Source organism: Mustela nivalis (genome assembly GCF_964662115.1).
Source record: "Mustela nivalis genome assembly, chromosome: 17".
NCBI classification, from domain to species: domain Eukaryota; kingdom Metazoa; phylum Chordata; class Mammalia; order Carnivora; family Mustelidae; genus Mustela; species Mustela nivalis.
In genome coordinates, this window is record NC_139036.1 from 47,809,559 (window position 1) to 47,824,259 (window position 14,701).

Below are 14,701 nucleotides of genomic sequence, written 5' to 3' on the forward strand. Positions count from 1 at the left end.
TTGGTCTAGCTAGGGTGATTTCTTGCGTGAATTTCCAGAGTTACAGACCTCACTACTTTAGATTAGCCGTCTAGCAAGGTGCTTCAGATTTCAGTAGGTCCCTCCCTGGGTAGACTTGGAACATCTGTCCCCTTCCTTTCCTTCCCCAGGAATTCACACCACCAGGGGGCAGGCAGCCCCTCCTAGCCAATTCTTAAAAGCACAAAGGATCTCATTCCATCTCTTTTCCGGAATAATAGAGCTGGTCTCTGCCCATTCTTCTGAGGGTGGCTGCCTTGCCTTCAGGGGACCCCACCCCAAAAAGGTCTGCATATGCCTTTCCTGAACAACCATCTCACACTTAACTGTAGCTACTCTTGATTATCTTCAGGCAAAGAAAGCTACCTTTAATACTCCAAAAATGTATTCTCTTAAGAAAGTCAAGGTGTGGGTGCCTGGATGGCTCAGTTGGTTGGTTGCCTGCCTTCGGCTCAGGTCATGATCCCCGGATCAAGTCCCCCCACTGGGCTCCCAGCTCCACAGGGAGTCTGTTTCTCCCTCTGACCTTCTCTCTCATGCTCTTTCTCAGTCCTCTCTCAAATAAATAAATAAAATCTTTAAAAAAAAAAAAAGTCAAGGTGACTTTCTGGTGTCTTTCTTTTTAAAAGATTTTTATTTGACAGACTAGCTAGAGAAGGAACACAAGCAGGGGTGATGAGGGAGCAGGAGGCTGGCTGAGGACAAAGCAAGAGCTGGAGCCTTGCACCCCCCCCCTTCATCCGCTCCCCTCCATATGTGTAGCATTTCTCAGGCACCCCTGACTGCCATAAAATGATAAATAGTTAACTTGCTGAGATCACAATCCTGCAAGACAGGAGTCTCCCTTGGTTTGCAAATGTCCTTGAGATTTACAAACAAAGAAGTTACCTTATCAATAGCCCAATTTCCAAAGACACAGAACTCAGTTCCTCAAGCCCTAATGTCACCCTCCCCTCCATAAAAAACCGAAGGAGGTGGAGGTAGAAGGAAAAGTAAATAAAGTTAAATTTCTTCTAAACCTAAATCTCATTAACAAGGATGCTTGATAGCAGGAATGTAACATTCCACCAGACTTCCAATTGTCTTTACTTGATAGCAACTAAGCCTTCAATATCCTGATAGTATTCTTTGCCCCAATAGCCCTTCTGAACACCCCTTTGTCCTCACCTACCCAACTCCTGTGTATATAACCAACCACTCCTAACAACCCGGGGCGGCAGCCGCATCTCCGCCTGCCCACGGGCCCTGTCCCTGTGCTCTAATAAATCACCTTTTGCACCAACGTCTTAAGAATTCTTTCTTTAGTCGTCGGCTCCGAACCTCCTCACCCCACCAGAACCTGACTTAGGTTCTGGGACTTCATCATTTTTGGAGAGCCAGCCAGGAGATTTGTGAGTCTTTACATTTGGACTCTGAGCTTCGGTGCAAAATTGGTGAGTACTTTCTCTCCTTTTCCTTTACTCTCATTCCAGGGCTTTTTCAAGGAGTATGGTCTTATTGGAACACTTGCATGTCAATTGCTCAGGCTGTCATCCTCTAGCCCGTGGCTACTCCTGACTTAGGTTCTGGGACTTCATCAGGGGGAGTGGGAGAGCGAGAACCAGGCCTCCCGCTGAGCAGGGAGCCGGATGTAGGGCTGGATCCCAGGACCCTGGGATCATGACCAGAGCCAAAGGCAGACACTTAACTGAGCCAATCAGGTGCCCCTGGTATCTTTCTGCATAGGCCTGAAAGAAAACAAGTTAATTCTTTGATAGAACCTTCTTACTATAGGGATACTACTAGTAGTTACCTATCATTTTAGGATTAGAGTTGGAAAGAAATGACATAGTACTTATAAAACACACTAGCATGATATACATGTGTACACAATATCGGTTCTCATTACACTAATAATGCTGGTAGTGATCATACCCATAATCATCTTGAACTGAAAACAAAAGTCAGAAAACCATGGCAGCAGCCATAGAAGGCCACCAAAAGCCACATACACCACGGACACCTCTTTTCTCTTTTCCAGTGAGTTTTTCTTCCTTTTCTATTCCTTTCCCTCTTTCTTTCTCTACTTTTCCCCCTTTTTTTGTTCCCTATGATGTAGGACTACTAGTAGGAAGACCAGTTGTACCAGTCTGCATTGAGCTGAGGTGTTCTGAGACGCTTAAATCAGTAGTCTTATGCAGATCAGGAGGAGTTGATGACCGAAATACTTTTATCACTTTAGGTATTTTTCATGTTTGCTGGGGCTTCCCGAATTAAAGCTGAGATGCTAGGTGGCATGTTTATTTGACCCAGAAGACCAGGTCCGGTCATTCTGAGGAGTTGTGAAGAAAGGGGAAAGGGTCAGTTCTGATCTCAAATCTGTATAAAGGATCAAAGCAACATACATGTTTCAGCAATGCTGATGTGTTAACCTTAAAAACAAAACTTGGCAGTTATGTTACCAGCAAAAAGGGGTTTATTAGAGAATAGCAGAGATCTGTAATCCAGGATAAGCAAACTGTAGCAAAACCCTACGGAAATCTGTAGAACAGAGGTGTGACTTGGAAGTATGGTAGCTTCTCATTGGCTGAGTTGTGAGTGTCTCTCATTGGCTGGGCTGTTGCTGGGGGAGGAGGAAAGCCTTTCTTCCTCCTAAGTTATTGGCAAAGCAATATCCAGGGGCATGGTCTGTCTCCTCTTGGGTCTGCAATTACCAAGCGGTAGGGTATGAGAGCTCCCCCTGCTGGTCTCCCAATTTCTTTCTAAACGAGATTTCCTTTGATTAGTTTTCACATTTCCCTTTTATGATCAAGATCTTTCTTTGAAAGCATCACTAGTCAGGAGTCAGGTTCTCCACATTTCGTGATTTTGTCCCTCGGTACCACGAAGGACCCTTCCTAGCTGTCATGTTCTAAGTTGGTAGGAAAGTGCCTAGCAGCTGGAAACCACTCAAGCCACTTTTGGGTAACAAGGAATGTTAGGAGGGCTAACTCTCAGGTATTTCCCCTCTGTAGTCCATATGTGTCAACACTGTAAGCACTGGAGATCATCTCCAAGGGCCAGCCAGCCTCACCTTATTGTGTACATTGTTTTTAAAAGTCTGATAGGCAACAAAATACAAAAACTCAAAATAATGATATAAAACAGAAAAGGGAATTTAACAATTCCACATCATACAATGGTTCTAAACCAGGACTCTAGGTCTGAAAGTAGCGGAGAAATTTATTTGCATTCATTCAGAGTTAGGGAAGAAAGGCTCTCCCTGTGAAGGCAAAGTCTCCACTTAAAGCAATCGTGAAAGGGGAATTGTGGCTCCTACAAGAGCACATGGAGAGAATCAGCCCCGTGCAGTTGGGAAGATACAGTGCAGGTATAAACATGAAGCAACAGTGCACTTTTTGCAAAAGCGCAAACTTTGAAAGCTGTTTAAGAACGGTCCTGTTGGGGCGCCTGGTTGGCTCAGTGGGTTAAAGCCTCTGCCTTTAGAGCTCAGGTCACGATCCCAGGGTCCTGGGATTGAGCCCCGCATCAGGCTCTCTGCTCAGCAGGGAGCCTGCTTCCTCCTCTCTCTCTGCCTGCCTCTCTGCCTACTTGTGATCTCTGTCAAATAAATAAATCTTTTAAAAAAAAAAAAGGTACTGTTATCTCAAAAGAACTATTTGAACCAAATGTGTTATTGATAATAGTCTCTAAGGTTGCAGAGAGCCTGAAGTTCAGAGACTATGAATTTGGATAAGTCTAAATTCAGTTAACAATTCAGATAAAAGAAGCCTTTTGTGAATTCCGAACCTTCTAATACTTCAGAAAAAGCAAGTGTAAGATTCATTTGTCCTGGAATCATCATGAGGCTGTTTCCCCCTTTTGCACAGGCTTAGAAAATGCAGACAAGGGAATTATCCTTCCACGAAAAAGAACAATGGTGAGAAAAATGTATACAGGCCCACCCTGATGTCTTGGAAAAGGGGTCTCATGAGATGTCATCTGCTTCAATTCTGGGCAGTCTTACTTTCAGGTCACCAGAGGGCATACGGGTCCAGTCAGGGTTTGGGCTTTCTTTAGGAGGGTCACGTGAATTCGAGAATCCATTCTCTGGAGTTTGGTGGCATAAGAGTTGATTAGAAGTTCTTGATAAAGTCCTTTCCAGTGATGTTGAAGAAAGTCTTTTTGGAGGGGTCTTTTCCAAGAGATGAAATCTCTAGGTTGCAGGGCATGAGGCTTAAGGTCGCCATCTCCCAGGAGTGTACCATGAAAAGACGGCTGTACCAAAGCATGGTTATGTTAACCAAGCAGTTAGGCCTCTGCAATCCTGAAGTGTATCTTCTTTTGTCTACTGGGGGGTCAGAGGAGGCATGGGTCGAGTGCATCAGACATCCTGTGACAACCTCAAAGGGTCAGAGTCTGAGTTCCGGAGAGGGTAGATCTGAGATTTAGGTGTAATGGCAGTGGTTTTGGTCAGTGTATTTGAAGGATTTCTTCAAATTTTGCCCATTGAGTTTTAAGAGTGCCATTAGTCTATTCAACCAAGGATTGGAGGATCAAGGATGGTATGAACAATGAACCTGAAACCAACCAATAGCACAGATTTTATTTATTTATTTATTTATTTATTTATTTATTTATTTATTTGACAGAGATCACAAGTAGGCAGAGAGGCAGGCTGAGAGAGAGAAGGGAGGAAACAGGCTCCCTGCAGAGCAGAGAGCAGTACTCAATCCCAGGACCCTGAGATCATAACCTGAACCTAAGGCAGAGGCTTAACCCACTGAGCCACCCAGGCGCCCGATAATTTTTTTCTAATGGAATTTTAGCCACAGAACATTGGCCTGTCTGCAAGAGAAAGCATGGCACTAGTGAGAAACATACAAACCATGACTTAAACATGTCCACGAGACAGGGAAGCTGCAGGAAATCTATTTGTACACACAGGTTTCCCTGAATTATACTTTAGACAGATGGGACAAGGGAGGTAGGTACTTTTTGTGACCTTGTTAATATTTCCCCACCAATATTCCATGAATGCTATTACTTCTAGAAGACCAATGTTTAATGCAAGTACAGCGCTAAGGAGTAGGAAATTTAGAACTTCTGGTAGGGCTGGATTGTTATTTGGTCCAAACCTGAGGTTCCCCTTTTTAATGAGGCCACAATGACTAGATTTCCAATATTGTTTTTCCCTCTCTGGGGCCAACTGTTGGGTATCTCTGGTCAACTTTTCCAAGTTATCATCTGGGAGAACATCACTTTGGAACATGACAGAAGTTTAGCACTGCTGTTGGCAGAAAAATAAGTGAAGTGGTTTACTGTGGCATCCAGAAAGCTGATTCTTGAATGCCCAGGACCCTTAGTAATAGCCAGAGCAGCCAGCAAAGTATGGTATTTAAAAATTTTGGGACATAGAAACCATTTTAAATTTTATTTCCATCGGAGGTAGAGACACCTTCCTGTTTCCATAACATTCCAAAGTCATGAGCTACCCCCAAAGCATACCAACTATCAGTATAAATGCTAACAGTTTTATCCTCAAGCTAAGTTACAAGCTGGAGTAAGGCTGAATTATAAAGGTAAAGCTCCGGTCTCAATGATTTCAAAAGGAACTGCTATAGCAAACCCAGCACAAAATTTACCATCCTTTAAATAAGAACCATCAGTAAGGGGCACCTGGGTGGTGCAGTTGGTTAAGCATCCAACTCATGATTTCAGCTCAGGTCATGATCTTGACAACATGGGACTGAGCTCTACATCAGGCTCCACACTCAATGTGGAGTCTGCATGGTACTTTCTCTCTCTCTGCCCCTGCACCCCCCCCCCAGTACACTTGCCCTCACCTGTACTCTCTCTCTAAAATAAATAAATCTTTAAAAAAAGAAAAATAAAAGAAAAGAAAAGAAAGATGGGGCGCCTGGTTGGCTCAGTGGGTTAAAGCCTCTGCCTTCACCTCAGGTCACAATCCCAGAGTCCTGGGATCCGGCCCTGCATTGGGCTCTCTGCTCCATGGGGAGCCGGCTTCCTCATCTCTTTCTGCCTGCTTCTCTGCCTACTTGTGATCTCTGTCTGTTAAATAAATAAATCTTTAAAAAGAAAGAAGGAAAGAAAGAAATATCAGTAAAGCATGAAAACCCTGCATTGGTTAGAGGTGTTTCCTGTATATTTCCACATGGGGGGGAGGGGGTGTCAAAAGGTAATCTGTCAGTGTCAAGCAGTTGTGAGGGGTTTTGTCTGGGTCTAAATGTAGTCCTTGTTTCAAGATTAGATGTCCTAAGTGTCGGACCTGAGTTTGAGCAAATGGCCTTTTTTTTTTTTTTTTTTCAGACCTTATGTCCCTTTAGGGCCAAAAGTTTTAACAGGTGGATGCTGTCTCCTGTGAAGACATTTGAGAAAGGGAGCAGAGAAGTAAATCATATACAAATTGTAACAAAATCGAGTCTGGCAGAAAACTTTCTATCACCCAAATCAGCTTTTAAGGTTTGTGAAAAGTAAAAACGACTGTGTGTAACCCTGGGGGCTTACTGTCCAGGGACATTTCCTTTCTTCCCAAGTGAAAGCAAACAGGCATGGGCTACCTTTATTAACGAAATGGTAAAAATGCACTGCATAGATCAATTACAGTGAAAAATTTGCCTTCAGAGGGAATGGATGTCAGTAGCATATGGGGCTTAGGAACAACAGGTGCCAAGCGGTAACAATGTCATTTATTGCTCAGAGGTCGAGGACAAACCCCCATCCTCATCTACTGGGCTCTTTCACAGGTAAAACAGTGGTATCACAGGGACTAGTGCAGGGGATAATGAGGCTCCGAGCCTTGTAATCTCCTACTATATATAGCCTTGATGCCTTAAAGGGCTTCTTTATACAGTATTGATCCATCCTAAGAAGAGATTTTAAGAAATCCACTGTGCATTCTGCTAGTATTACCGGAAGGTGTTGCCCATAAAGAGGGCGGTAGCGAGGCCAAGAGGGACAAATGATAACGGCCCCCAGACTCTCCTGGAGGGAGTCTGATCTCTGTCACACCAAAGGCCAACAGATTTCCAACAGGCACCGTTCCACCAGGAGCAGTCTGGTTCCAGACAGGATTCAGACCGAAGGGCAGCCTAATCCGAAAGGAACGGTTCAGTTCTGGAAAAGAGTCAGACCGAAGGCCAAGTGAACACTCAGAAAAAATGCGATCTTAAAACAGATCCTGAATAAAGCCTGGAGAACTCAAAGAGAGCAGAGCTCAAAATCCAGGGGGAAACTTACCCTCCTCAGAGTCCAAGGTCCCAGAGGGCGCAGTGAGCCCGGTTGGCTCTGTGGGTACCAGCACCACTTTGCTCCCTAGCTTCAAAATTGTTACAGTTTCTCTGGATCCCACTCACAAGCATTCATGTTAACCTTAAAAATAAAATGCCTGTTATTTTTACCAGCAAAAATGGGTTTATAGGGGAATAACTAAGAGTGACAATCCACTCAAAGCACACCACAGCAAACCCATACGGAAGACCACAGGACAGAGGACTGCGTTTTTATAGAGGAAACCTGACGTTGGGAAGACTGCTGTAAACAGAAAGTCCATTGGAGTAAAGTGAGAGTTGGAAGTATGGTGGCTTCTCATTGGCTGAATTGTGAGTGTCTCTCATTGGCTGGGTTGTTGCTGGGGGAGGAGGAAAGTCTTCCCTCTGGTTCCCTGATAGTAAAGTGGTATCTCTGCAACGTCCATCTCTCACTGCTGGATCTGCAAATGCCAAGTGGTAGGACACGAGACCTCCCCCTGCTGGCCTCCCAACTCCGTTCTAAACTAGGTTTCTTTTTATTGATTTTCACAGAAGAAATTCAGGTTAGAGTAAATTTAAAAGAGTACATGGAGTCAGAAAAATATTATTCCCTGGGGGTAGGGAAGTTCCAGATTACTTGAGCTCTGGCTGTTGAACTGTTTCTTCGGGAAATCTCACTGATCTTACTTTTGGGAAGATTTTGCATTTGAAGTTTAAAACAAATTTTAAAGTTGTGGTAAAATATATATAAGATAAAATTTACCATCTTAACCATTTTTTTAAAAAAGAATGTTGTTTTTAAATAATCTCTACACCCAATATGGGACTCAAACTCACAACCCCAAGATCAAGAGTCAGGTGCTCTACCAACTGAGCAAGACAGGTGCCCCCCATCCTAACCATTTTAAGTGTACAGTTCAGTAGTGTCAAGTACATTCAAACCGCAATCAGTCTCCAGAAGTCCTTGTTTTGCAAAACTGATATTCCACCTATTAAATAACAACTCATTCCCTCTTCCCCCCAGCCCTGGTAACCAACCACTCTACTTTCTTGTCTTTATAAATTTAACTATGGTAAGTACCTCCTGGAGAGAAATCATATAGCTCTTGTCTTTTTGTTACTGACTTGTTAAAAAAGATTTTTTTAGAGGACTGTTTAGAATTAGAAACAGAGAGAAACATGACTGACCTAGGTCTTCATCATGGGTGGACCTGGATATGAGATCTTTGCTGTCCCTAACTCAGTGGTTCTCAGCTTTGTTTGCACATTAGACTCAGTTTTTAAAACCACCCCTTTCTGCATCCCTTCCAGACCAATTAAATCAGAATTGCAGGGAGTGGAGGCTGCTGCAAAAGTTGTTTAGAAAACATTTCAGGTGTTTCTAATTTGTGATGGAGGGTGGCATCCACTGCTTAATTGAAAAGCTGAAAGGCAGAATAACATTTGTCAAATCAAGACGTTTAGGGGAGATGGCCTTTGAGGTCTTTTTAAAATTCTAAAATTTGGCAAAATCAGTTAGTGTCTCTCAACCAGTGTTGGTGGATTGGATTCTGCAAAACCCAGAAGGAGACGAGAGGTCGCTCCCAGGACTGTGGCTCCCCCTGCAGTCTACTGCTGTCATGACAACCCCACTTTAGAACCCTCTCCCTAGTAGCTTACCCCTGTTCCATAGGCACCCTTCTCCTGCCACATTCATTCAACAAACACTGTACTTTTTAGAGATGGTTCACATTTCCTTCTCAAACACTTATGCAAGCTAAGAGGTCATTATATTTATGCTCATTACCTCAACTTCTGAAGAATATGAGATTTCCAAATAGTTATGAGATCAAATGAGGGATAATACACGAATATTGCTTTTTAGCTTAAGTAAGAAATACGTCTCTGAAAACAGAGCGGTTTAATAGAGTGAGTTGTCTTGTGAGATAGTGACTCCCTTCACACTAGTGCTACACAGTGAGTACTATCTCTAAGCGATGCTATGGAATAAGAGTTCCTAAATTAGAATGAATTAGAGTTACCTATGAATCCTTTCCTACCCCCAAAGTCCATGATTTTAAGCAAGACAATAAAATAATGATTTATGGCAGAAGAATGGTTTCTGAGTTAAGAAGTGGAGCTTGGGGTTCTGATAATTCCATCTTCCAACCATTCCCCAAGAACTTACTAAATGTAAAATATCCAAAATGAATACAGGTGGGTCTTGTTCTAAAGAAAATCCATCATAGCTTACACAGATTTGAACTTTTCATAAAGATTAATTAGGACACTGACTATTGTATTATAAAAGAATTATTGATTTTGCAAAATCATACTTGGATACTAGAGTTCCTCTGAGCATCTAAGTATTGATTTGTAGGGCACTACTTAGCGAAGGTGTTTAGGTGACCAAAGACTTCATTCTTTGTAAGTTCATGTGGAAATAAGAACCAGTTGAGAAGTATCAGCAAAACAGAATTTGATTTGATAACAAGTATTTAAACATTCCCTCAGAAAATATGGAACACTCCAAAATTCAGTGTAAAAGAGCAGCAATTTCATGAGGGCTGTAATGTGTCAACACTGTAGAAACATCATTTTACCTAATCCTAACACAGCCTTGCAAGGCAATTTGTTATCATTCATTTTATAGGTGAGAAAAATGGGTCCCAGAGAGGTTAAGGAATCTACTCATGAGCCTAAATTCAAGTCCAAATATTTCTGATTCGTTCTTTCACAGGTTATCCCAATCCACTACCCTTAGAACAAATTACGCACTGACAGCTTGAAGAGCAAATAAGTTTGGGTTCATTTTTGCCCTTAAAAGTGTTTTCAATATGGGTGCGCCTGGGTGGCTCATTCAGTTAAGTGTCCAACTCTTGGTTTCGGCTCAGGTCATGATCTCAGGGTTGTGAGATCGAGCCCCGAGTCTCACTTCCGGCTCAGTGCCCAGTCTGCTTGAGATCTTTCCCCTTCCCTGACTCTCCTTCTGCTCCCCCCACCCCATTCACACATGCTCTCTCTAAAATAAATAAAATATTAAAAAAAATTTTTTTAATGTGAATTAGTCACTGATGTTTTAAAAATCAGATTTCACATGAAAGTCTGTATGTCCTGTGTGTTTTAAAAATAACAACCTTGCCCTGTGGTTCTAAAGGGGGCAAAGTCTGGCTAGGCCCCCAACTTCACTGGGGTCTGAATTCTTCAGGTTGCTCTGGTCCCTGTGATCTGGGCTGTACCCCTGATGCGGAAGTGGAGTGTCAGTTAGGACTTACCCCTTCACACCCAGCCCTCCTTACTTTCATAATTATCTACCTGGCCCCCACTGGTACTTAATTTGCAACCCTGATTTAGTGTCTTTCCTCCACTTCCTTGCCACCATTCAGATCCCGAATATTCTAAAGCTGTTTTGCATCGTTCCCGCTTCCCAAGAGTGGCAGGGTCTAACTGTGTCTTCATCTTGGACTTTCTGCACAAAAGTAATTCTGATTTCTCTCGTTGTTTTCTCCCATGTTAGGGCATTTTGCTTCTGTACTTAACAACTTGCCTTGCTTTCCATTTCTTCCCGCTCTTGGAGGCTAGATTTGGTGTTGTGGTGCCCATGGGGGAGGGAAGAACGTCTCCAGGGAATTTATGGGGGTGCTCCTGACCTGTGGTTGCCCAGTGAGCTGGGGCCTGGGGCCTGGGGCCTGGGCAGGGGACTTGATGAGCCATGGACAGGAGTGAATGTGTCAGTTTCTTTTTAGCCCAGGGAGAATGGGGTCAGTGATCTTCCCCCGCAGACCCCACAGGATGCCAACGGTTGTCTTCCCAGCCAGCCACTTGCCCCGCGAGATAGCATGATGCCCATTCAGATGCTGTGATGCAATTTCATTTTATTAGGAAAGCACAGTGGACACCGGGAGAGGCCCTTTCCAGGGTCAGGGGAGGCTGTGGGGATGGGGTGAAAGGAAAGCCCGGCAACTAGAAGGCACAGCTGCTTTCCACGAAGCGGCGACACTTCATGACCCGCAGATACGTCTCGGCCTTGTGCAGGTCCTTCTTGAAGCAGGAGAGCAGCCCATAGTTCTTGAGCAGTGCGTCGTCGCTGCGCAGGTTTGTGTCAAACTTGTCATAGGTTTGCTTCAGGATCTGCCCGGCCCGGGGGCTGCCGTCTTCCAGCTCCTGCCCAAGGGGAGGAGGGACAGAGAGGCCCAGGCGTCGCCCGCTGCTCCTTCCCTGTCCCAAAACCGCGAGCGGCCCTCCCCTCCAGGGCTCCGAGAAGGGAATGGAGGATTCCCGGGAGGAACCGAGTAAGCGTTCTCAGGGGTCAAGGTCGGACTGCTTGCTCTACAGGAAGGGGCGCCGTCTCCCAGCCCCTGCAAGACCCCCCGCCCCTCGTCAGAACCAGCGGGGCCAGCAGGCCCAGCGGAGGGGACCCGTGGCGCCCTCCGCACCCGCATCAGCGCTTGGATGCCTTCCTCCAGGTCCTTCAGCTTCTCGTAGACTCGGTCCGAGGTGCCGAACACCAGGCTGTTGGTGAAGACCCTGCTGAGGAACTGCACGGGCCCCAGCCACGACTGGATGAGCAGCAGCGAGAAGCGGAGCAGCTCCACGTCCTGCGGGTGGAGGGGGTGGTGGGCCCGCTGGCCTCGGCCCTGGGGGGCCTCCCCCGGCCGCCCTCTGCCCCAGGGGCCCGACTCCTGCAGAGAGCAGGAGCCCCCTTCTTGGAAGGAGGCCCGCCGGCCCGCCCTGGGTCACTCACGGATCTCTGCTGGGCCTCGTCCTTGCCAGTGGGCGCCGGGATGGTCTCCGAGAAGCAGAAGGCGGCCTGCGCGTTCTGGATGGAGTACCTCTGGCTCTCGGGGATGTACGCCCGCTCCTGGAGGAAGGATGCCCAGGTCCTCCTCACTGCCTGACTCGGAGGCCCCCTCCGTGTGTGCTCAGGGGACAACCTCTTCGCTCCTCGGTTTCCACCCCCTTGCATCCCAGGGGTTGGGGGAAAGTCACCCCTTCCTGCCCCACCCCCAGCACCCATTCCTGGGAAGCTTACAAAGTCTTTGTAGGTGTCGGCAGCCAGCTGGTGCAGGTGCTGGGCCCGGAGCACGGCGTTGGCAAACAGGCTGGACAAGGGCATGGCCGGGAAGGCGCCCACCTCCTGAGGCCAGGGCAGGCAGAGCAGGGCGAACACCAGGAGCACGGAGTTCTGGGGACCTGCACACAGAGGGACACAGAGGGCAAGGCTGGGGCCCAGACAAAGAGATGCCCGTTTCCTGCCAGCCCTTCCCCTCCCCCCAGGGGCTGAGAACATTTAACACTTGGCCAAAGATCTGGGCAGAGCCCTCTCTTCTCCCCTCCAGCAGCCCCAGAGCCCAGGGTTAGCGCCCCAACCATTGGCAGGCCCCCCACCCCAGCCCTCCCTTGCCCCTCAGTACATGCCAAGGCCATGGGGACTTACCAGCAGCCATTGCAGCCAGGTGAGCTGTCCACAGGACCCTGAGCGCTTTGGGGAGCTGGGTGCTGGGATCCTGGAATCGGTCCCTTGCGGGCCCTTTTTATACCCTGGTCCTTTCTCTCTCCCCCTCTGCCCCCACCTATTTTCTCTATACATTTATGCATTGGGCCAGTGGCCGGTCTGTGCTGATGGATAATTTAGAGCCTCCTCCCTCTTGTCCTGTTCCCGCTCTTCTCGGGGTCATGTCCCCCAGGCCGGCCCTGGCATTTCCGCCTCTCCACCGTCGCCGGCCCTGAGGACTGTGCACACAGGGTCTCTGCTGCAGAGACCACCCAATCTGTCCTCATTTCCAGGGGCAGGTGGCAGGTGCGATGTGGTAGGGCACCATCATGGGGTGGTCTGCCCAGGGGAGGAGGACCCAGCCAGTCCCCGAATGGGGGGCCGTGTAGGCCAGGTGTGCTGTGAGGGCTGTACCTCCCCCTCTGTTCCTATTCCTCCTCCCTGCACAGCTGCCCTCTGTCCACCAGGGAGAGTGTGTATTTGGGGAAAGGGCGCCCAGAACAGCCCAGGATCCTGGGGTTTCTGGGTATAATTCAGCCCCAGGTTCCACCTCTGCAGCTGTCACCATCCCCCCGCCCCCTTTCCCGCCATCGGACCACTGGGTCTGGCCTGAGGCAGGTGGTGCTGAACGCGGACCTCCAGAGGGCCCCGGCCCCACACTGTCTGCCCCTGCCTCCACCCTGTTTTCCTGAAGTAGGGACACCTCTAGGTGACTGGGGCGAGTCATAACCTCCCCCGCAACTCCTCAAACGTGCTATAGAGATGCAAACCAAGAAGAGAAGTGCCAGGGACAGACCCAGGCTCCTGGGGCTTCCCACCCCCACCCCCCACCCAACCCAGCCACCGCCAGAGGATCTCCAGTTCGGAAGAGCCCTTGAGAGTTTGGGTCTCGTCCCCACACTGGAACTTCGGGTACAGTACCCCCAAAGATGCTCTCTCCAGTTACCTCAGTTACCTTCCAGTCCTCCTTCTCCTTTAGTATTTGTATAGAACTCTTCACGTTGTGATCCGTTTGACCCTCATTCCCATCTCGGGAATGGCCTCCCCATTTTACAGAGGAGCTGACTGAGGCTCAGAGAGGCTTGCTCTCGCCAGCTACTTCAGCCCAAGTTGACCTCCCAAACCTTCCTCGTCCCCTGTTGATCATCCCAAACCCTTTCTCCCGAGCAGACTGGGTGGGCCACTCAGTTAGTGTATCTTTTAAATGTCTCTCAAAACAGAGATCCTGGGGCACCTGGGTGGCTCAGTCGGTTAAGCATCTGCCTTCGGCTCAGGTAATGAGCCCAGCCAGGGTCCTGGGATCGAGCCCCGCATCGGGCTCCTGCTCAGAGGGAAGCTTGCTTCTCCCTCTCCCATTCCCCCTTCTTGTGTTCTCTCTCTCTATCAAATGAATAAATAAAATCTTAAAAAACAAAAACAAAAACGGAGATCCCGCCCCTCATCACGAGGGTCCCTCTGCTTCACTTTGTCCTCTGCCATGAGGCGGGCTGTGGTCCCTCATATCCCACGCAAGACTGGGCCAGACGTGGGGTGCATGTTGGAGACCAGGTAGCCGTAGAAGGCGGCGGCTGGGAAGGCTGGGTAGGACAGTCACCTTTCAGCCTCCAGGCCAGGGCGTGGGGACATTGTGGCCTCGGCAGGCCACCAGCATCAGATCACCCCCAGGACTAAGAGCGGGAATTTCCCTCCCTGTACACCTTCCACCTCTTGAGTCTAAGAACATTTAGCACTTGCCCTGTGGGAAAATAAACAAATGAACCAGTAAACCCTTCTAGAGGTCGTTGGCTATGGTGTTGGCAACCAATGTTGAAAAGCCACACCCTTGTGGTCCAGGATGCAAGTGCTGGCCTCTTGCCACCTCCCACTTTTAGGATATACTTCCTTTTCTCCCATCATTCCAGAATCATCGCCCAACTGTGCCCTGATTCATTGTCTGCTGGGGAAGGCACTGGGATGCACAGAGCTCTTCCCTAGGCAGGGC

The 14,701-nt window shown here is 47.6% G+C and overlaps 2 protein-coding genes and 1 long non-coding RNA gene across 4 annotated transcripts in view; 1 reads left to right on the plus strand and 2 right to left on the minus strand.

Moving 5' to 3' along the window:
- TACO1 (translational activator of cytochrome c oxidase I) overlaps positions 1–14,701 on the plus strand; it is a 742,329-nt gene that overhangs the window by 226,294 nt on the left and 501,334 nt on the right. The gene's annotated exons all lie outside the window — the stretch shown is intronic.
- On the minus strand, positions 6,665–7,529 carry LOC309852101. Its single transcript, XR_014305076.1, has 3 exons — positions 7,444–7,529; positions 7,237–7,368; positions 6,665–7,113 (listed from the first exon to the last, which is right to left on the minus strand). It is a non-coding gene; the product is annotated as an uncharacterized lncRNA (long non-coding RNA).
- On the minus strand, positions 11,096–12,768 carry GH1 (growth hormone 1). 2 transcript variants are annotated; one of them, XM_082706736.1, is made up of 5 exons: positions 12,664–12,768; positions 12,259–12,419; positions 11,971–12,087; positions 11,663–11,824; positions 11,096–11,390 (listed from the first exon to the last, which is right to left on the minus strand). In XM_082706736.1, exons 1-5 carry the CDS (start codon positions 12,671–12,673, stop codon positions 11,190–11,192), a joined length of 651 nt encoding a protein of 216 aa, XP_082562862.1. In that variant the 5' UTR covers positions 12,674–12,768; the 3' UTR covers positions 11,096–11,189. The 2 variants fall into 2 exon arrangements, with proteins under 2 accessions (XP_082562862.1, XP_082562861.1); XM_082706735.1 differs by lacking the exon at positions 12,664–12,768 and having other exon boundaries at positions 12,259–12,579.